Source organism: Sinocyclocheilus grahami, unplaced genomic scaffold (genome assembly GCF_001515645.1).
Source record: "Sinocyclocheilus grahami isolate Dianchi unplaced genomic scaffold, SAMN03320097.WGS_v1.1 scaffold263.1, whole genome shotgun sequence".
Lineage (NCBI taxonomy): Eukaryota > Metazoa > Chordata > Actinopteri > Cypriniformes > Cyprinidae > Sinocyclocheilus > Sinocyclocheilus grahami.
Window position 1 is genome coordinate 210,775 of NW_015505442.1, and position 23,775 is coordinate 234,549.

Below are 23,775 nucleotides of genomic sequence, written 5' to 3' on the forward strand. Positions count from 1 at the left end.
TTAAGCTAACTGAGACTTGTTATAGCACTTGCATATCATTGCTCTTTTGTTAGTTTTGATTGCTTCCATTGCAAGCCGCTTTTGGATAAAAGCGTCTGCTAAATGTCTAGATGTAAATGTATTTATTTTTGGCTAAAAATGAGTGTGACTTTATTTTTAGTCATATTGGGCAATAGAGATGAGAAGCATGACTTATCTGAAATCATTTTACAATTGTGGATTAAAAAAACTGATGAACCAATATCACCCACTACTGTAAACATCTTGCAATCTAGTCTGTTGTAGACTGTGCTGTTTAATGTGCATATGGATTCATTTTTCCCCCACATCAGGTGCATGCTATCCATCCAGATTGTGCTATCTCCGAGCTTATATACAAGACCAAGAGATCTGCATCCAGACTAGGAAGAGAGAGTTCAAGAACCAGTCAAAAACAGGTTGTGACGACATTATCATTTATATATATATACAGGTATATATATATATATATATGATTCCTGTGGCTGGACAGGTCGGGAGTTCATTGGTCAGCAACGGACGTGTTCATGCTCAGCTTGGCCTTAACTAAAGATGATTATGTGCATTTGCCATGCAGAAATCATAACCGTGTTTAATTAAATATAGTGAAGGACAGGAAGGAAATTTTTTCTGAGCAGACCTACAGCATTTACCCACATTAAAGCTGTGGTTCTCAAATGTTTGAGGAAGTAGATTTAGAAGTGCGTACTTCTCCATTTGATTATTGTTGTTCCAGCATTGTCAGATCAGATGTTACATTTCTGGGTCACAACTTACCAGTGCCTTAGATTGCATTTTGTTGTTTTACAGCAGGGGTGTCAAACTCAATTCCTGGAGGGCAGGAGCCCTGCAGAGTTTAGATTCAACCCTATAATTAAACACACCTGATCCAACTAATCAAGTACTTCAGGCTTATTTGAAAACTACATGGTATGTGTGTTGGACCACCCCAGACCATCCAAGATGTAGAAGAGTTTGTTTCTTCATCAGAACAGTGGAGTGGTGTGGATTACTTGTGGATTACAGTGATGTTTCTGTCAGCTGTTTGGACTCTCATTCTGACGGCACCCATTCACTGTAGAGGATCCATTGGTGAGCATATGATGTAATGCTACATTTCTCCAAATCTGTTCCCATGACAAAACAAACTCATCTACAGCTTGCATGGTGTGAGGGTGAGTCAATTTTCATCATATTTTAATTTTTGCGTGAACTATTCCTTTAAGAGCGAACAATTCTTTAGTGTCATCATCATGTTAATAGATTATTACTAATAATTAAGTAAAACTGTTAAATAACTGACAGAAAGTCTGGGAACAGCTAAGCACTGTGAGAAATATCCCCGCAAAAGCTCTTTAGACCAGTCAAGCATAACCTCTGAAGTGACTTGCAGAGTTATTATTAATCTGAAATGAGTTTTGATTGGGGTTCTGATTTCGTTCCTCCCTGAGACTTGTTTAAGTTCCATGAATAGAATTTTGTTGAATGAGACTCATAGAGCCAGATGTTTCAACCCACGGGACAGAGGATAATGATGTTACGTGGCAGCTTCAACCTCTGGAGATCTGTGTTCCTACAACTTGACAATGTGGAAGTGGAAAAGAAGACTGTGTGAAATGGTGTGCTTGCCGTTTCCTGCAGTATGTGTTCAGATATGCTTTATTTGAGCTTTCCCATTTAGTGAAGCTAAAATTCAACAATATTGTTATGCAAATTAAATATGCAAGGAATCCGTGCTGGTTAGGACATTTTCTATGCGATCTTTGAATTGAAACAAAATTCAGCAGAACAGAAAAGCTTCACTGCAAGATTTACAAGAAAAATAAAAAAAATAGTGATTTGAAGGATTACAATTTAATCAACTTAATTACATAATTTTCCAATTAGCTAATCAGATTAATCACAATTGTACAAAAAACTAATTCCCAAATAAGTCTTAAGGAGCTATCCACACATGACAAGTTCTTGTATGTGGTCTGTAGCATTTTTCAATTACTGATCCATGTACACAGACTGTCTGTCTGACCGACTGTGACTTGCAGACTTTGAAAGGCCATGTTTTCATCTCAACAGTGACATACAGGAACAAAGCTGTCTGTGTCTTTAAGGTAAACTCTTAAAAAAATAAAGCTTACAAACCAAGAGGTTTTCCAAGAGGGATGTATTTAGCCTTTTTTAACAAATGGTACACTGACAACAACAACAACAACAACAACAACAACAACACGTTATTAAGGCAATACAAATATAAATACAATTGTTTTAATAAAAAAAAATATAATATTAATATATTAATAAAATAATTTTATAATAATACATAAAATACTAATATTTTATTGAAAAACTTTAAATAAATAAACAAAACTCTTGGCATTTATCAGTAACCGTTTTAGGAAGGTCTTAAAACGTGAAATAGATATATTTCCTGTCTGCTGCTTTTCACATTACAGCTCAGAACAATTGCCTCATTAATTTCAGAAAGCATATTCTAAATACTATCTGCCGCCATGCATATCTGCAATTTTTTTTTTAATCTGCTGAAGACCGTATTCATGAGTTAATTTGCAATGCAGTCATGACCTGAATTTATTTTACCTTGTTTTTTCGCCAGAGTATATTAACAGAGTATAAAATAATTTAAGGGGTCATTTGATGCTGCTAAAAAGAACATTATTTGGTGTATTTGGTGTAATGAAATGTGTTTATGCGGTTTAAGGTTAAAAAGGACTCCGCTTCGTCCACGGTGAAAGCCAATCCGGCGATCCACAGAGCAAAGTTGATGTGTTTCCTCAGCGACCAACATGGATCAGCTCTAGGCATGACGAAGTGGATATCATCCTCTTTTGGAAGGCCAAACAAAGTAGTTTCACTTTCACAACGAAACACACAGCGTCTCCACAACATGGCCGCGGCGGCAACAACAATACTATTACTTTGCGTGAACATTTGGGTGGCGTTATGCAAATTTTCCCACATCGTGACGTAGACATGTGGGGGCGTGTTAGAACGAGCCGTTTTAGGGGGCGTGGCTGACTCTTAACTTTTATAAAGAATATCTCTTTGGATTTGAGACTTTAGTCTTTGCAACTTTACAGATCTTCTTTATGCACCAAAAGCTTGTAACACTCCAAAGAGAAAGGACAAATTGAAATAGCATCATATGACCCCTTTAATGTTGCTATAAATAGCTTTAGGCATCTAGGTCATTCTGCAACAGAGGTCTTGAGTGTCTTAAAGGTGCAGATATAGTATAACCCTTCCCATTCTTCATTACTCTACTTGATTGTTCCAGCTTTACATAATTTTAATAGACTGGAAGTTGTATTGCATGAATGCATGCAAATATTGATTAATATTGCTTACTGACCTTTCAAAAGTAGATGGATGACTAGTAGCTCACGAATATTTAGAGCCATCATAAGGGCAATAATAGTTGTCAAAAGTTGCATTTAGTGTACTGTGTGCTGGGGTCTGTATATGACTTTAGGCAACAACTAGAATAAATTTTTCACATGGATGAGCAGCCAAATACAAGCACTGTCCTGCACATGTTAGCATAACACAAGATACACTTTAAAGGTCACATATTTTACATTTACTATTTTATTTTATGTCTTGATGTCCTTAAGAATATATATTTGCGGTATAAGTACCAAAGACCATCTCAATATATTTTTACAGCTCCTCTCTCAGGAGCTCTGCTGAGAACAGGTCGATTATGGCCTGTCTAATTAATATTCATGAGCCTCTCTTCTGATTGGTCTGTTGTTTTCTGAGTGACGCACGGCCAGGCCAACCACAGGTAACTAGGGTTAGTGACGTCACAGCGTTAGACTAGATAGACATGGTGAGTTTGTCTTAATATACACGTTAGATGTGATCCACCTCATAGTAGGGGTTGAATGACTTCTGATTGTTTGAAGTCGTCTTTTATGTGATGGCTAGTCACATAAGTCGTCTAGTCGCTGATGACGTCATTAATGAACAAATAAGTCTGGAGCTGTGACAAACAGCTTGTGCACAGCTATGGCATTGACACAGCGCTGCCCACATGGCTTTTGTTCCTATAACAGCTTTTTTATCAGTTCTTTTGTCTTTAAGTCGTTATATTTCTCACAGATTTCTGCTCGTTCTAAATCAGGTACAGATAAAGTAGCACAGTAAAGATTACATTAATATGAATGCATTAGTGAGAGAGCGATTGCGTGTGTAAATTAATTCTACCTGGCAGCGTCTCTCTACTAGAAGTGAAGCTGTGGAATTTAGTTATTAAGAAATATATGCTTGAACTTTTCAGTTTCTAAGCTATTTTATTGAGAAATCACAGAACAGTGACAATACATTTCCGCGCTGAATGATTCTGTGCGCGTGATGTACGCGCTACTGTCTGTAGACTATGGTTGTGCGTTACAGTGCAGAAGCGCATTAGATTGCGATTAACTTACCTGTACAATAAGCTGTTTAAAACGTGCATTCTCCCATTCAATTTCGAGCATCCAGTAATATAATCACACATGTCTTGTGGAGCGCTTTCAGAGTATGCATTTATTTGTCATTTGAACTGTTTGGAAACGGAGCGTAAATGTGGAAGTCCTTCAAAGATTTCTTATCCTGTTGCGCCCTCTATAGGACCAGCGACTAGTCGACGTCAAGCTTAAAGCATCATGGCAGAGCATTGAAGTCGATTAGTCGGTGCAACCCCTACCTCATAGTAACGATCCTGTCAGATCGTTCATCCTTTGAGTGATAGTGTAACGTTACAGGTCAGCTGATCTGGTTTCGTGGTTAAAGTGAACCTTTTCGACATGTTTCCGTGCGTTGTTGCTCAGCAATAGCATGGACGTGATGTTGTCTGGGGGTTTGGCAAAAGGAGAGTAGGACTGTGGGCGGTGCTTGGGGTGGTGACTGAAGGCGGTGACTGTGTAGTTCTGACGTCAACTTTTTACGGAAGTCACAACAGTTCGTGAAAAATCACAGCTACTTTATGCAGGCTGTGTGCATTTTACTGTGGCATGACTGTTTTGAAACTTATATGGCAGTTAAATAGCCCCTAGACCTCAGTTATCGTGAAAAAAGCCAGGAAATTTCAGTTTTGACAATATGGGACCCCCTGTCCATTAGATAATATCCATATGCACCAGTCCAGAACATATATCGTCAACAGCTTATGTATGGCTGATTTAGACAGTGTCATGACGGTTCCTCTGTGGTTCCTGTCTCAGGATGTGGGACGGATTGGGATGGGATCCGCTGCTGGCATACAGCCAATACTGGACAACTCATTAATGTGTCCTGTTCAGACGTCTTCCAGCATATCTCCAACACTCAAGGTCAGACCTGTCTGTCTGTCTATCTAACTATATATGTCCACCCATCCATCTATCCATATCATCCATCCATCCACCTGTCCTTCCATCTGTCCATCCATCATCCACCTATTCATCTATCTATATATCCACTCATCCATCCATCCACTCCACTCTCGCTCTCTTTTTTACGGGCTCATTATCATTGCTGTCATTCTTTAATATAGGGCTACTGTGATGGAGCTTCAGGCTCATGTCTGGTGAAAGGTTTGTCAAACAGCAGCAGATGAGTTGTTTCTCGAGGGCTGGTGCGCCATAACCATGGCTGAAAGCTGTTGTTAATGTTGTTAATTAAATTTGCTAATACAGCACAATTTTGAGCTTTTTTTCACAGCTTAATTTCATGGCATGCAACCAATTTAAATTCATAAAATGGAAATGTACTTAATCCATTTGCAGTGGGAATACATGAATAATTTTCAGTGGCCATAACTGCATATGGAAATACAAGACAACAGAGATGTTGGGCAGAGATTTAGTGCTCTACTAAATTAAAATATAGTTATTAATTTTTTTTTCTTATCAGGAAAAAGCAAATGATGGTAAAAACAAAAGCCTAAAATTCGGAGTGACCTGAGTTTGAAGCCAGCTCAGTCCTTTACATTTTCATTCTGTGTTGAAGGCATAAAATGAAATTGTTCATACAATGCATAATCATAATCATGATTCAATTCAGACTGCTCAGGTAATATAACCGATCTTTAGTTTTTAAAATTGATATCAAATGAAGATTGCAATGAATGTGAAAATATATAAGATCTTATACAAGACTGATCTTTAACTCATTTTTTTTTGCTGCTTGTCATTCCTGCTTCTTTTAATGGCGCACTGTGTTCCATAAAAAAACATGTTTGTGATGATTTTACAAATATGATTGTCTCCCCTGACAACAAAAAGCGAAAGTAATTCAAAAGAGTTATGCAGAAAACTACAATATACTTTATAATATTAAGTTTTAAGGGATTAGCTTGAAGAGAAGCTTTTGCATGAACTCGGTCAACTCCTACTGACCAAAATCTCCAGATTGGTTCTGACTTTCAGCAACTACGTTTCCATACTATATTGGGGCAAAAATCCCGGCAAAACGTTGTGTAATGTATTCCAGTCTTAAAGGAGTCATATGATGCAATTTCATTTTTTCCTTTCTCTTTGGAGTGTTACAAGCTCTTGGTGCATAAAGAAGATCTGTAAAGTTGCAAAGACTAAAGTCTCAAATCCAAAGAGATATTCTTTATAAAAGTTAAGAGTCAGCCACGCCTACCTAAAACGGCTCGTTTACAAATATGTATCTTTTAGCTTTTGTACCTGTGCCATTGACAAATCTGTACCTTTTTTCCCCGAGAATGTAGCAATCACCATAACATAACTATATGATATGAATGCATCGTCACTGAGGTATGTCTCTTTCTCTTTCAGGTACAGGCTGAGTTGAAGCGCAGGTTATGGACGTGGCAGACCCAGACTCATCTGAGCCCCAGTAAAAAGCGTCGGGTCACTGTTACTCAGATCATGATGCATGACTCCACTCATTCACAGGCTGCCATCTGCAATGGTTACATCACGTCTGTGTGAACACACCTGAATGATGCAGGTGCAAAGACTTGCTAAAGACTTCAAGAGCTTCATGTCTGTAGAAGACGTTCAAAGAAGAGGAAACGGGTCATTGTACGGCATTATCAAGGTCATGTTGCAAATACATTTTTTTATGAATTTGGCATATGTCATTTGAATTCAGTTAGCATGTTGATGCCATACATGTTTGAAAACAGATTTGCAGGTGGAAGAACAACAAGCAGATTGTGACACAGCCAGTGTAATGTGTGGAGGTTTGATTAAAGAACAGATTTGATTGGGGCCCAGTAGCAAATGCTTGATTAACATTTGAAAATTCTGGTTGTATATTAGATTTGTGACATGCAAAAGATATGAAATATTACAACTTTTTTTTTTACATCCTCATTCCATCCAAGTGCTGAGCTAGAACATGATTAATGTTCATCAGTTTGGAGGCATTTCGTCGGGTCACTGTTACTCAGATCATGATGCATGACTCCACTCATTCACAGGCTGCCATCTGCAATGGTTACATCACGTCTGTGTGAACACACCTGAATGATGCAGGTGCAAAGACTTGCTAAAGACTTCAAGAGCTTCATGTCTGTAGAAGACGTTCAAAGAAGAGGAAACGGGTCATTGTACGGCATTATCAAGGTCATGTTGCAAATACATTTTTTTATGAATTTGGCATATGTCATTTGAATTCAGTTAGCATGTTGATGCCATACATGTTTGAAAACAGATTTGCAGGTGGAAGAACAACAAGCAGATTGTGACACAGCCAGTGTAATGTGTGGAGGTTTGATTAAAGTACAGATTTGATTGGGGCCCAGTAGCAAATGCTTGATTAACATTTGAAAATTCTGGTTGTATATTAGATTTGTGACATGCAAAAGATATGAAATATTACAACTTTTTTTTTTACATCCTCATTCCATCCAAGTGCTGAGCTAGAACATGATTAATGTTCATCAGTTTGGAGGCATTTAATTTTAAAGTGATTAATTTGTTATTGTTGCTGATGATGATACAGGATGCAGCTTTGAATGTACTTACATGCCAATGTTTTTTCTACAACAACTTTGAACATTGATAGAAACTGAATAATACTGCTTCTCCGCAGCATAAATTTAAGTTGTACTGTTCTCAGTTTGGCTTTCATGATACAGTATGTACACTGTATGGGGTCAGTAAGATTTTTTTTATGTTTTGAAAGAAGTCTCTTATTCTCACCAAGACTGCATTTATTTCATATAAAATGGCACATGATCCTTCAGAAATCATTCTAATATGCTGATTTGTTGCTGAAGAATTTTTTTTTTTAATTTTTATTATCAACGTTGAAAACATTTCAGGAATCATTGAATAGAAAGTTCATTTATTTGAAATAGAAGTGTTTTGTAACATTATAAATGTCATATTCGATCAATCCAATGCTGAATAAAAGTATTACTTTCTTCAAAAAAAATCTTACTGACCCCAAACTTTTGAATAGTAGAGTATGTCTGCAGACATTACAGCTGAATACCAACAACTGGAGCAATCAGCCGGTAAAATTAATGTAAAATAACATGCAGGATAGCATTGACTACTTTTTTTTAAAGGGTATTTTCAACTAGTTATGTTGTAATATTACACTGAGAACAAATTATGTTTATGGTTTTAACAATTGTATTGTACTTTATATGTTATGCTAATTAAATTGTTTTATAATTGTACCCCTGTTAGATGCTGACAGTTCATTTGTATGTCTCTCTTGACACTGTTTTTGCTTTTTATTAAATAGGCTATTTATTAGGTCAAATTACAGCTATTTTAATATTATATGTCTATATCTCTCTCACACACTCAAAGACGACACATAGAAAGAACTACATAAATTCCAGAAATTCAAGAACGGTTTGTCAAGAATGGAATTCAGACACGTACAAAAATGTTCACAGGTCAAACATGGACATCATCTCTACATCAAAGCAGAAGAAACAGCAGGCAGCGTTACAGAGCAGCTGAATGTACGATACAGTTGTTGACCGGGTGTTACATTCAGATTGAAATGAGTTAGTCCACAATATGAAGACACCTCAAAGACACAATGAGACATGTCAGACCTACACAAAATCTCCCAGTAATCTCCTCGTTCCTCAAATATACAGCGCTTAAACAATCTGGCAGGCAGATGTATTACAAGCACAAGAAACACGTCTGTAACAGATTTGAGACATGGTCGTTACCTTCCGAGCTCACACTCAGAATGACGGCTGGTGTCAAGAACATAGAAAGCAGCTAAAAAGCTCTCTTTTTTGTCTTTTTCATGCAGCTATATCTAGAAAGAGCCACAGAGGGAGCTCGGCCCCTCATATATACAAACACCTATGAAGCTGTAAGGTCACGTGATCCAAGCAACCTCTGATGCTCTCCGTTAGGATTTCACAATTTATTTCTACAGACAAGTTCACTATCACTGAGAGCATTTTCAAGATCATTACGATTTACAGGTTGAAAAATAATGACGATAAGAGAAATGAGAAAGCTCAAACAAATATACATTTTTTTTGTCATCACTGGTGAGAATTTATGGCATTTATCAATGATCCCCTCTGCCATTGGCCAAAAAACATAATCGTCCCGCCCCAAACTCATGCTATTGGTTGAGATAAGGTCGTGATGCTCAAGCCAAACTTTTTATAGCACCAATTTTTTGAAAAAAATCCAGCTACAAATTACTTTATAGTTATCTCTGCATATTAAGTACAGAGCGTATTTTACATCATGATAAATACAATTTTTTTTAAAGAAAAGAGCAATCTGTCTCAACTAAGCTCATTATTTCGCAAGGGGCGGGGCTATGTTTATCCGGCCAATGAGAGATGAGGAGCGTTCGAACTCTGTCATTATTTATGCGTTTTCGTTTGCTGACGATTAGAAGCACGCAGATTACACACTTCAACTTTAAAATAACAACCAAGGAAAAACGTATACATTTTCCACATTTTTAAAAGATCTGCGCGATCGAGACGACCATCACTTTACTGTACATTTCAATAATCACCTCAACTCCGCAGTGTGATTCACAGACAACTATGAGCTGCAACAAAAGCATATTGCATTTCAAAATTGGCACGTTTATAATCACAGAAGTTTTACATACATCATTGGTACTTTATGACCGCAAGTGTTGACTAAAGAGAGAGTGCTGGTACATCCATCATTTACTGGCACATGTGCGTCTTTAACGTATAGAGAGAATTAACACTCACTACAGAGAATAATAGCTACTGTACTGGAAATAAACAACACCTTTAGCACAGACTGCTGCCACTTAGTACACTGATGCACGTTATTCTCGCGATCAAACATGTAGACTAAAATGTGAGTGATAATAACTAATTATGATTGTCAGTCAGTGATGATGCAGTAAATTTGGTTGGATTCATAGATTGACATCAGATATTGTTCTTGTAAAGGGGTGGGGGTTACCAGTAGGCTATTACAAATTCACTCAAAAAATAAATACATCATTCACTCATCCTCATGTCCTTTCAAACCTGTATGGCATACGTTCCTTGTTACCATACAACATATATTGATCACAGGTCGTCCAGCTCTAAATAAGGACCAAAAAAAGCAGCATAAAAGTCATTCATATGATTATGGTACTAAAATTATGCTTTTTGCCAATTTGAAGCTTGACATACTGTATGTTTTCTTTGTAAGAGTACAAACATTTAAAAAGTCAGGTTTGGTGGGACATGATGACAGAATCAACATTTTGGGGTGAAATATCCCTTTAACATCTCACTCAAATGTCTCTTTTCTCCCACAGTTGAACATGTCAGCTCTAAAAGCATTTATAATGCACCTGATAGTAACATAATGGAATTGATTTGCGCATCTCAAAGCTTTGGAAATGTCTATATGCACTCTAATGCTGTGTATAAATGAATATATTCCTACTATGTAGAGATTGTAAAGCAAACCTGAACACTGACTCGACACTACTGAATAACTAATAATTAAATCAATACTGCATGGCACTGGTTGTTTAGAGTAGATCCATCAAAGCTTTTTTGTGACCATCAGGCACTTCAGAATAAATCAGAGGGAATTGTGGAATACCTTCATTGGACCGGTAATTGTTTACAGAACAGTTTTTTGACAATCCTTGATTTGCTGATATTGGCTCTGTGTAGTTATAAATCATTCGCATGACAATAAGAAAACGCTGGCCAAAAGCTAAATCACAAACCCATAACAACATTTACATATAATCTAAATTCATGAGTCATTCATAAGTCTTTATATTGTTGACATACTCTGTACTTACGGCTGATTGTAAAAAAATATGTTTTACAATCTCTCGGTGGAGAACATTTAATCAAATACACAGCATTTAAACGAGCAACACGAAGTCTGTGCATTTTCTTTTATAGTGTACTTCTGATAAACACAGTAGCTTGCAGATAAAACAATACTTAAATATTCATGTTTTGGCACTTTATGTTATTATATTTGATCATAACACTGAAATGTAACCCGTCTCTCTCTGATAACTGATTTACACAAACTAGAAAGCAATGTGCAGTTGGTTTGACAGAAATTAATAGATTGATGTTTCTCTGACTACATTCTAACCACCAACTACTTTATGTTATTATATTTGATCATAACACTGAAATGTAACCCGTCTCTCTCTGATAACTGATTTACACTTAAACTAGAAAGCAATGTGCAGTTGGTTTGACAGAAATTAATAGATTGATGTTTCTCTGACTACATTCTAACCACCAACCGTTCACATTCTCTATGGCTCATATTAATGCGATATGAAAATTCACTCTAATTTTCACCGCAATCTCATTTTGGCATTGCGGTGTGAATCATACAGCCCCTGTTCTGCATTATTATTGATTAAAAATAACATTCTTTTATGCTTGTATTGTTGTTTACTCATTAGATTAATTAGAAAGCCTTCAAAAAGTTGCGTTATGGTTCCTAACCTGAATAGCAACTTTTAAGCTCACTATAAATATTTCCCTGGACAAATCGTTTCTAACCGATAATGGGTGATACGTTCTAGATCTTGTTTGGAATCTTTAAATACTATCCAGAGATTTCACGAATAATCACTAGTTCTTCTCTAATTGTGATTGGTCGGCCCTACTGCAGGTGAAGAAGGTGAGTTGGAGGGCGGGGCTTATGGACGGACGGGCAAATCAGGCGCTCAGGTGGGCAGGTTGAGGTTGACCGTCTCGGCCAGAGGGCTGGACATGCGTATCTGTGAGCTGCTCTTGCTGAGGATGGACAGCTGTGTCCCCCCGTTCACCCCACTGCTCGCTAGCGAAGGGTGACGCTGCTGCTTCAGGTCCACAGCAAAGTACCTGTTCACCGTCCAACTCCTCCATTTCCTCTTTATCTCCGACTGCACCTTTAGGGAGAAACTTGAAAAGGTCATTTTTTAATGTACTCAGCTGTAAAGGTGCACGCGTTCTCCACCAGTCCACGCTCTCTCACATGCTTTACACCATGTCCTAGCCAGACGTGACATGTTTCTAGCATCAAGTAATTTGACTGTGGACACAGAAAGCAAAGTATTGCACAAAATAATAGCCAATCAGAATCATATTTGTGAGTAATGCATAATTTCTTAGCAATGCATATTACTAATCAAAAATTAAGTTTTGATATATTTACAGTAGGACATTTACAAAATATCTTCATGGAACATGATCTTTACTTAATGTCCTAATGATTTTTGGCATAAAAGAAAAATCAATAATTTTGACCCATACAATTTATTTTTGGCTATTGATACAAATATACCCCAGTGACTTAAAGGGGTCATATGATGCGATTCCAATTTTTCCTTTCTCTTTGGAGCGTTACAAGCTCTTGGTACATAAAGAAGATCTGTAAAGTTGCAAAGACTAAAGTCTCAAATCCAAAGAGATATTCTTTATAATAGTTAAGAGTTAACCACGCCTACCTAAAACGGCTCGTTCTAACACGCCCCCACATATCTACCACACTATGTTGGATGATTTGAATAACGCCGCCCAAAAAGAAAGAACTTTTATTCTCGCTGTAGTATTGTTGTTGCCGCCGCCATGTCGTGAAGGTGCTGTGTGATTCGTTGTGAAAGCGAAACTACTTTGTTTGGCCTTCCAAAAGAGGACGATATCCGCTTCGTCATGCCTGGAGCTGATCCGTGCTGGTTGCTGAGGAAATACTTCAACTTCACGCTGTGGATCGCCGGATCAGCTTTCACCGTGGACGAAGCGGAGTCCAGCCCGGTGTCGTCACATGTGGTTGCCGCAGGCATCACAGTATGGTAAGGGACGTAACATTTCCGTCACACACTTGAGGAATTCGGCCAATCACAACGCACTGGATAGCTGGCCAATCAGAGCACACCTTGCTTTTTCAGACTGATGAGCTTTGTAAAAATCTACGCGTTTCAGAAAGGCGGGGCATAGAGGAGAAACAATAATGTACAGTATGTGGAAAATAATGTGTTTTTTGAACCTTAAACCACATAAACACATTTCATTACACCAAATACACCAAATAATGTTCTTTTTAGCAGCATCATATGACCCCTTTAAGACTGGTTTTGTGGTCCAGGGTCACATTTGATGTTTTATGTTTGGACCAATGAGATTTCACTGTGGGCGGGGCTACTTAGAGCAATGCAACACAAAATATGTCTTGTTGCAATGTGAAAAATTGCCTCATTTTTGTGTGAATTATTTCTTTAACATGGAAGAAACTGATTGTTTATTATTTAATCGCATCACACCTGGTCAGGACATGGTAAATGCTAAATTATTTTTTATATAGCAATATTGGATAAATTATTGGGGAAACTTAATGTTTTCAGAGCAAACCCAGACATATATCAAATTAATATCAAAGCTGACTGCATGCATTTGACAATATCAAAACAAAAGCTCTTACCTCTCCATTCAGAAAGCAGTACAGCACGGCCACCACAAACCCCTTTGGAGAGATAAAGTGAGTGTGGTCAAGTGGATATCATTTTAAAGTACTTTTCAGTTCAAAAGTATCGCAGCTTAACTGGTGCTTATTTATTTTAAAATGCTCTAAACGATTTTCTTTCTTTCTTTTGGCATTAAATACATACATTGGGAATTATGAACATGTATTTATTTATTTATGTATTTATTTAATTTTTTACTGATTCTATCTGTCATTTTTGCAATGCATTCTGAAATTGTCTAATCCACAAAAGCTTATATTCAGGCAGCATTTAATATTGATGCCCAATGTTTGGAACAGCCCTTGCGTTGGGATCGCACCTGCTGTATGATGCCAATTCTGGCAGCTCACTGGTTTGGAACAGAGAAATAGTGTCCACGGAGGTGTTTCTAAAATACAGCGCTGAAGTTGCTACTATAAAAGCTGACACCCAGTACCTGGAAGGAGCCCAGGCCCAGCTCAAAGACCAGTCGCTCCCGCTTGCTGAAATCCTCCGGGGAGAAAGCAAAAACAGTGTAGTGGATTCCAAACAGAGGGATGAGGAGCAGGGTGGAGCGCGCCAGACGCCTGTCAACACATACAGCACACACACACGGCGCTTCAGATGGCTGATTAAATCTCTCAACATGTCAACACACAGTTACTGTAATACACAGGAGATCAGAGCCCTCCACAACAAATCCTGCTCCACAGGAAAGAAGGTCTCTTTAATATATCTATTGTTTTTCCTAGCAAGCAGAAGAGCAAATGGAGACCTTCTCAGATGTTTCTCCTGACCAAAAGATGTGTCTCTTCTCTAGACTTTCAGAAGAGATTTCAACAATGTTTGGCTGTGCATTACTGAAATAACAAAGTCTGCAATTAAAGTCTAGCCTAAGATATGAGATAGTCAGAAATATATATATATATATATATATATATATATATTTATTTTTTATGGAACAGTTTATTGAAACTTTAGACATCTTAAATATAAAAAAATGTTGGGTTAACAACCAAAACTACTTGGCTGATTAACTTGGTATAGTTGAAATATGTGGGTTAGTTCACCCTGTTTTGGTTCCAAAATCTGGTTCCATAAAAGTTTTTAAATCTGGTTCCAAAAAATGTATTTTGTAGATGAATAAGTGTTAAAATTCAGTTTTCATTTTTTTAAATTCGTTTTTTTTTTTTTTTAAGATTTTGTAAAATATTCTAGCAAATATTATGTTCATAAATGTTAACATAAATATTATGTTAAGTTTTTGTGAAATAAAAAATTCAATTCAATTCAATTAAATCTTTGAAAACCTATATCAATCAGCCACTACTACCAAGACCAAGACCGACTGCTCAGCCACCTAAACCAGACTGAACCAGTCTGAACCACCAGTTCCAAAACAAAGAGGCAACTTTAAGCTAGATTTTCCAGCAAGTAAAACTTGAAAGTTCTATAGCTAAAACAGTAGAATTGGGTGCTAACAACAACAGGAGCATGGGTTTCGATTCCCAGAGAATGCAACTGATAGAAATACATTTAAATATGAGTGCAAAGTACTGTAAATCGCTTTGGATAAAAATGTCTACCAAATGTGTGCATGTAATAAAACTACAGACAAGACCACAAAAACTATCTGCAGTGAATATTCACACAGCCTTTCTTTCTCAATGGACAGTTAAAAACAAAAAATGCACATTTGTTGGCAGACGCAGATGCAAAAGCACATTCACACAAACACACACACTTACAGCGTGATGGTAGAAAGCTCTGACATCCTGCACGAATGCTGGGCGGCCTGTGTGGGCTCACGGAAGCATTTCTGTGCACAGCTGCTAAACACGACAAAGACAACAAACACTCTTTAGGACAGAACACACACACACACACACACACACACACACACAGACGCACTCATGAAACCGACCACACACAACATACTCCAACACCGAGAGACCTCAAGGACCTCTAATAGCTCAAGCACATACTTTGCATGATACTGTTTTCCATGCCATTACACTAAATAGGGACTAAAGCCTTCAAGCTCCATGCATCTTGTGCTCTAGATTATTAGACTATTTAGATGGCTTATCCAGGAAAAACAAATGTATGCATTTTATTTTTCACTGCCACAGAAGCCTAAAAAACCCAAAAATGTTGCACTGATCAACACAACAATGATTCCATCTTTCCTGGAATCAGCACACAACAGATTTAATGAACATAAACTGTAACCATTCAAACAGATCTGTGACGCTTTAAAACATTAATCACGCATTCTAATATTACATCCCAATCAGACTGTTACAAATTTTGATGGAAATTCCAAATCCCAATCATATTGTTACACATTTTAATGGAAATTTCAAAAGGAATCCTGTATGCATGCAAAATTAATGCTTTTGCATATTCCAACTGACAATTTTCAGTTCCCAGAACCTTCTGGGAATATTAGTTTTTTTTGTTACAAAATAAAACCTAAAAAAAAAAACAAAAAAAAACATTACAGACCGTTCTCTTTAGGTTGTCTCACACACACACACACACACACACAGACACACAGACGCGTGCACATGCGCATACACATGCACGCGCACACACACACACACACAAACTCTATTTGGTTCCCAAAACTAACCAAACGGGAACTATATGGGAACTATACTAATAAGACTTTCATTTAATTTCAGCCACCATCATGTGATCCATCATATCAGACACAAAGCTACAACAGCACTCTGTTTTCATGGTGATTGAGACTAACATACTCACAGGTAGATGCTGGACTCGTTCCCGCCAATGTCTGGAGACTGCAGCTTCTGCACCAGGATTATGATGATTCCAATGAAGAGGACAAAATTAATCTGAAAGGAAATGCATGCATTTATTATAGATTGGAATATGGCTCCATTCACATATATACATTAATTTTGATGCTTTATTTATCCACATTTTAGCTAAAAACATAAAACTGATATTTTTTTGGCTTACCATGATTGATGTCACAACGGGTCCTTTGATCACCCACCAGAGGGCAGTATTATCATTCATGTCCCAGCAACTGCAGAAATACAATTGATTTACTGTAAGAAGCTTTATTGCTATTGGTCGGCTAGGTCACATGATTTAGCAGCTAAGAGTTCAGGATGATAAACTGCATGCTTTTGAAAGAAAATAGCATTCAGTATGTGCCAGATGCCCTACTGCATTTGCCTAATTGTGCAATATACAACAGCACACACTGCCTGGAAAATTGTCACACAATGCAACGTGCTTGACTCAATTTACTCTATTTTTTTCAAAGCCTGACATTTGAAATAATAGTCTAAAAATTTTAAATGGAGCAGTTTATTGAAACTTTAGACAAAATATAATAAGTTTGCACATGTATTTCTTGTTGAGTTTCATTTTTGATACATCAGGCTTTTGGCATTAACTAACATAATGTTAATATACCAACCTATTGAAGGACTAATATCTATTTTGTACCTTTGTACCAGGTTTTTACAGTAGCATTTTTACAGTCTTTTACTGTCAAAATCACGCTCATATTTTAGTATTACTTTCCAAACATAGTTTCATTATTGCGACTAGTGACACTGATGTTCAGTGCCAGCATTTGACCAGAGGGCAGTATTATCATTCATGTCCCAGCAACTGCAGAAATACAATTGATTTACTGTAAGAAGCTTTATTGCTATTGGTCGGCTAGGTCACATGATTTAGCAGCTAAGAGTTCAGGATGATAAACTGCATGCTTTTGAAAGAAAATAGCATTCAGTATGTGCCAGATGCCCTACTGCATTTGCCTAATTGTGCAATATACAACAGCACACACTGCCTGGAAAATTGTCACACAATGCAACGTGCTTGACTCAATTTACTCTATTTTTTTCAAAGCCTGACATATGAAATAATAGTCCAAAAATTTTAAATGGAGCAGTTTATTGAAACTTTAGACAAAATATAATAAGTTTGCACATGTATTTCTTGTTGAGTTTCATTTTTGATACATCAGGCTTTTGGCATTAACTAACATAATGTTAATATACCAACCTATTGAAGGACTAATATCCATTTTGCACCTTTGTACCAGGTTTACTTTCCAAACATAGTTTCATTATTGCGACTAGTGACACTGATGTTCAGTGCCAGCATTTGCGTAGCAACAAAATCGGTGTATCAATCTTTGTTTATGCGGCATTACACGTACCCAGAATCATCAAAATGAAGGCGCAGAACGGCCCATATGGTCACACAAATGGTGGGCGTTCCTGAAAGCGCGAGAGAAAGAGGAAATTTGTCAGACCTCAAAGCTGTTCTCCAATGCATTTAGACCATCAATATGAATGCATTACATACGCCAGCACAACAAATCACATCATAAAGAGCCAGTGGCCAGTTAATACACAACCGCTGCACTCCATCTCCCTCCATATCTATGACTGTGACACATAATCAATCATAAACAATCCATTTTTGTTTGATGCATCACTGTGACATACCCCAGCCGATGATAGTGTACCAGTAGAAGTAGCGTCTCTCAGGAAAGAAGGTTTCCACCAGGAGTGTGAAGAGATAGAGACCTTCAATGAAGAGCCAGAAGTAGTTTGACATCACACAGTAGTGGAAGAAGACCATCACTGCCTTGCACCCCACCTGAACACAGAGAAACACTTTCAGGTTTGATTAAAATCCAATGGATCCTGTTAGCAAACCATCTTACATTCACTCTTAATAGAGACATTTCTTTATTGGCATCTATGGTTCCATGAAGAACGTTAAACATCCATGGAACCTTTCTATTCCACAAAAGGTTCTTCATAGTGGAAAATGGTTCTTTAGATTATTAAAATGTTCTTCACACTAAGAAAGAAAATCTTTTCACTGTTAACTGAAAGGTTCTTCTATGGCAACGCTGTGAAACAACACTTTTGGAACTTTGATTTTTAATAGTTTTGGGTGACCAGACGTCCTGTTTTCTGGGGATAGTCCTTTAGTATTGTGTTCTGTTGCCGGGAATGTTCCGCACTAGGCCTGGGCGATAAAACGGTATTGATATTTATCGACGGTACGGTCTTCGATAACGATATAAAAATGTTCGATATAGTAATCCAATGGATCCTGTTAGCAAACCATCTTACATTCACTCTTAATAGAGACATTTCTTTATTGGCATCTATGGTTCCATGAAGAACGTTAAACATCCATGGAACCTTTCTATTCCACAAAAGGTTCTTCATAGTGGAAAATGGTTCTTTAGATTATTAAAATGTTCTTCACACTAAGAAAGAAAATCTTTTCACTGTTAACTGAAAGGTTCTTCTATGGCAACGCTGTGAAACAACACTTTTGGAACTTTGATTTTTAATAGTTTTGGGTGACCAGACGTCCTGTTTTCTGGGGATAGTCCTTTAGTATTGTGTTCTGTTGCCGGGAATGTTCCGCACTAGGTCTGGGCGATAAAACGGTATTGATATTTATCGACGGTACGGTCTTCGATAACGATATAAAAAATGTTCGATATAGTGCACGATATAGGCACGTGCTATTAGTGACGCAGACAGCACACACAAACACGAACATGAGGGCTGTGCCAGCCTGTGATGAGGAGATTGTGAGTAAAGAATGAATATTAGTCAAATTTAAAATAAACATTTGCATTTGAATGCAAAAATAGTACAATCCAACGTTAGATGTGCGTCAGGGAGCGTCATCAGTGGAGCACGAGATGCGGTGATGATGATGTAAGTGAAATTGTAGTTTAATGTTTTGATAGTCTAGCCCACGAGACACGAAGTTGCTGCATTATTCATTCAAAATATTAGAGAAATATAGTAGCTCAATGCGGAGAAGATCTTGATTAGGTTCAAACCGAAACCTAGCCATTCACACAGAACGCATACTCAGCACATTTTCTAGATGGACAAATATGACTGCTGCACTCGCGTCTCACAGAAGAGATTTATAGAAAGCCATGCAAAGTTAAAACAGTTAAAACTTTTAGAAAACACGTCGCAAATTTGTGGAGGTTTATTCCTTTTCACTGCGTCTCATGTTTTTAAAAGGCAATCTGTGTGATGGGTGATTCGGCTCTTTGGATTAAGGAATACATAAATACGTGATGCTGTTTTGTTCATAATTGTTTATGCAATTTACGAAATTATATTTGATTTATATGAGTTAATTTAGACGTAATGCACGTTTTTTATAGACTATTACTTCCTTGCGTTGAACATTTAAAATGTGCTGCATTATTTGGCTCATTGCGCCCTCGGGAGACAAGCCAAAAGTTTAACCTATTTAATCTGCATATAAAACATTAGAAATTAGATATTTCATTTTAATTTTGTTTTTGACTGTTAAAACAAAAAAAATATTTGTTGTTTGTCTCAATAAATTGAGTTAATTTAAAAATACAGTGGTTAAATTAATAAAAAAATTATATTGAAGGTTATAAAAAATGTCAGTAATTATCGATACAGAACGATATGAAACATTATATCGTTGATACATTTTTTAGCTATATCGCCCAGCCCTATTCCGCACATTCAAATACAAAGCAAAAAAAGCTACACTGATTACCTGGATAATAAATACAGAATAAATACAGAAATAATCAACTAAACAGTTACACTTGCAACAATTACATTTCCAGAAAGCACACTATTTGTGCTAAAATGACCTTAAAATGCTAAATAATTAGGGATAGTGAAGATCCATGAAAATAATATGATAAAGATCCAAAAGCACAAACTTTAAAATAACAAAAATATAAATAAAAAAATTATATATATTATTCAGTGGTATATTTAAATATTAAATTAGATTGAAATATTTAGATTTAGATTAGTTCAATATTTTAGATTTATCTCTAGATTAGATTCGATTTAAATAACAAAATATTACATTTTGTAAAGTCATTATTTTGTTATAATACTCTTTTGATCTGCTTATTTATCATAGTGATATTTTTGGTGAATGGTATTAATGCCCGTCACTCTATTACAATAATTGTATGTTAAAAAACTATTAAAACACAAAAACATACAAAAAATGTCTTGCATTTTTTAATTCCAGGATTATAACAAGTGATATTTCAATGATATTTTGACCACTAAACTGTAGGAAATGTCTCTGGTTTCTATTTCAGAAATCTGGTCACCTTCATTTTATATTCTGACAAATTTTGTGAAACAGTTTGTTGAACAACAACAACAACAACAAATATATGACAGGACTTTATTTTATCTGTCAGGAAATAATTTGATTGCAAAATCTGAATGTATGCATGCAAGCAGAAGGATTTCTCATTGTATTTTTCTGTACGCCTCCTTGGGTCAAACCAGTTTAAGTTAGTCAAGCTTGTTTTTAGAACATAGCAGCTGATTTGTTGCTGGTCCATAGTGGTCTACCAGGTAGTTTAGCTAATCAACCAAGCCTAATGACCATCTTAATTCAGCTATAAGCAACTGGATCAGTGATGCATCCCCTAGACTGCATGTACATTTCCATTCAGAATTTCCTTCCCGCCGTGTGTCAGAACACCCTAAAGTCTTTAACAATGTTCATCAATTACCCTCTGATCCAATTCAGTGTTAAGTGATGTCATTAGCATGGCCTCTGATTGGCTGGGGGAAAGAGCTCGGAGCCCTCATTCAGGTGTATAATGAGAGCGTGCACGTTTTTATAAGCTATTCATATGCTAATATGGAAATAATGGAATATTTCCAGAGTACGTTGAACTCAGCTTCATGATAATTACGGCTGTTTGTCAGGCACAGACGGGGGAAACAGAACGTGTTGCTGTTGAAAGTGGGGCGAAGGCTTGAACAGAAACGGATGGATTTATTATTAGTCTCTGGATTTCACATGCAAATAGCATCCGGCCCTAACAGTTTCCATTAGCACACATGTTTAATAGTAGTATTTTTATATATATATTAATATATATAATTGTTTTTATTAGTATTAGTATATTTAGTACATAGCTGTTTTATATATTAAAATATGTATTAAAAATATATAATATAATATATTGTAATATTGTAAAGTTTTGTTTAACAGTTTTTTATTATTTTATTTTATTTATTGTTTTTATTAATATTAGTATATTTAGTGGTATTATGTTATATATTATATAATAAAATATTATATGCAATTTATACACACACACACACACACACACACACATGGTAAATAATATAATGCATAATAAATATTAAAGTAATAGTATTTATACTACTAATATAACAATTTCAAATATATTTGCCATATTATTGATTTCTTCAGGCATAAAACTAAAAAAGTTAAATAAATAAATACATTTTGAAAGAAATATTGTATTCACAGAATTTTTGCTGTGAATAAAATATTTGTGCAATGCATAGGCAGCTAGAACACACATACACACGCACAATAAAATATCTATTACAAATTAATTATGCAAAACAAAACCGATTCTTTGTGTATTAGTGAACATGCAGTTTAAATAGATTTGTCATATTATTAATTTCTTCAGGCATAAAACTAAAAAAGTTTAGTGAAGCTATAATCATGCGCATTACTCACAGTATGAACAAAGCAGTGGTCACTGTCCTCCTCTGCGTACAGGACCCCATCTTTAATGAACACAGAGATGGCTCTCAGGATGAAGGACACAAACAGGTTCATGTGGATGAAATTCCTGGTACAGTGAAGCTTCCTGTTGACAGACGTTCAAAGGCAGGATTACGGTGTTGTTGGGAGATTCTAATGTGTTTGGGTGGGCAGCCATTGGGTATAAAATATCTATTACAAATTAATTATGCAAAACAAAACCGATTCTTTGTGTATTAGTGAACATGCAGTTTAAATAGATTTGTCATATTATTAATTTCTTCAGGCATAAAACTAAAAAAGTTTAGTGAAGCTATAATCATGCGCATTACTCACAGTATGAACAAAGCAGTGGTCACTGTCCTCCTCTGCGTACAGGACCCCATCTTTAATGAACACAGAGATGGCTCTCAGGATGAAGGACACAAACAGGTTCATGTGGATGAAATTCCTGGTACAGTGAAGCTTCCTGTTGACAGACGTTCAAAGGCAGGATTACGGTGTTGTTGGGAGATTCTAATGTGTTTGGGTGGGCAGCTGAGGGTCTGTATCAATCACTGTGCAAACACTTATCAATGCTTCTTTGAAGCCCTCGGCATCTTATCATAATGTACATCATTCGTAAGTATAATCACTCTATTCGGATTCTAGGTACTTTAAAGAACCACTACACAGATGCTTTTCTGTGTACTCAAAAAGCTTCTTCATTTGCATCAGGCTGTAAAATCCTTTTTCACTGCAATTGGGAAACTGTAAATGTCTGGGTGATAATACACACCAAAAAATAAAAAAGAAGAAGCAAAAATTATATTTTGAATGAAGAAAATTAAGTCTGTATTTTAAAAGGGGTCATATGATGCGATTTCAAGTTTTCCTTTCTCTTTGGAGTGTTACAAGCTCTTGGTGCATAAAGAAGATCTGTAAAGTTGCAAAGACTAAAGTCTCAAATCCAAAGAGATATTCTTTATAAAAGTTCAGAGTCAGCCACGCCTACCTAAAATGGCTCGTTCTAACACGCCCCCACATGTCTACATCACTGTGTGGGAAGATTTGCATAACGCTGCCCAAAAAGATAGAAGGCGTAACTTTTATTCTCGCTGTAGTATTGTTGTTGCCGCCGCCATGTCGTGAAGGCGCTGTGTGCTTCGTTGTGAAAGCGAAACTACTTTGTTTGGTCTTCCAAAAGAGGATGATATCGCTTCGTCATGCCTAGAGCTGATCTGTGCTGGTCGCTGAGGGAATACATCAACTTTCACCGTGGAC

The 23,775-nt window shown here is 36.6% G+C and overlaps 1 protein-coding gene across 1 annotated transcript in view; it reads right to left on the bottom strand.

Annotated features, from left to right (window-relative positions):
* Positions 1-11,596: 11,596 nt before the first annotated feature.
* LOC107599270 (pituitary adenylate cyclase-activating polypeptide type I receptor-like) overlaps positions 11,597-23,775 on the bottom strand; it is a 24,971-nt gene continuing 12,792 nt past the window's right edge. The window contains exons 6-14 of the mRNA XM_016290816.1: positions 22,849-22,981; positions 18,420-18,573; positions 18,128-18,188; positions 16,906-16,975; positions 16,687-16,778; positions 15,666-15,749; positions 14,375-14,504; positions 13,896-13,937; positions 11,597-12,366 (exon numbers count right to left, since the gene is read on the bottom strand). Of these exons, the coding sequence (XP_016146302.1) occupies positions 12,163-12,366; positions 13,896-13,937; positions 14,375-14,504; positions 15,666-15,749; positions 16,687-16,778; positions 16,906-16,975; positions 18,128-18,188; positions 18,420-18,573; positions 22,849-22,981 (970 nt within the window). The 3' untranslated portion in view covers positions 11,597-12,162. The remainder of the gene's footprint in view (positions 12,367-13,895; positions 13,938-14,374; positions 14,505-15,665; positions 15,750-16,686; positions 16,779-16,905; positions 16,976-18,127; positions 18,189-18,419; positions 18,574-22,848; positions 22,982-23,775) is intronic.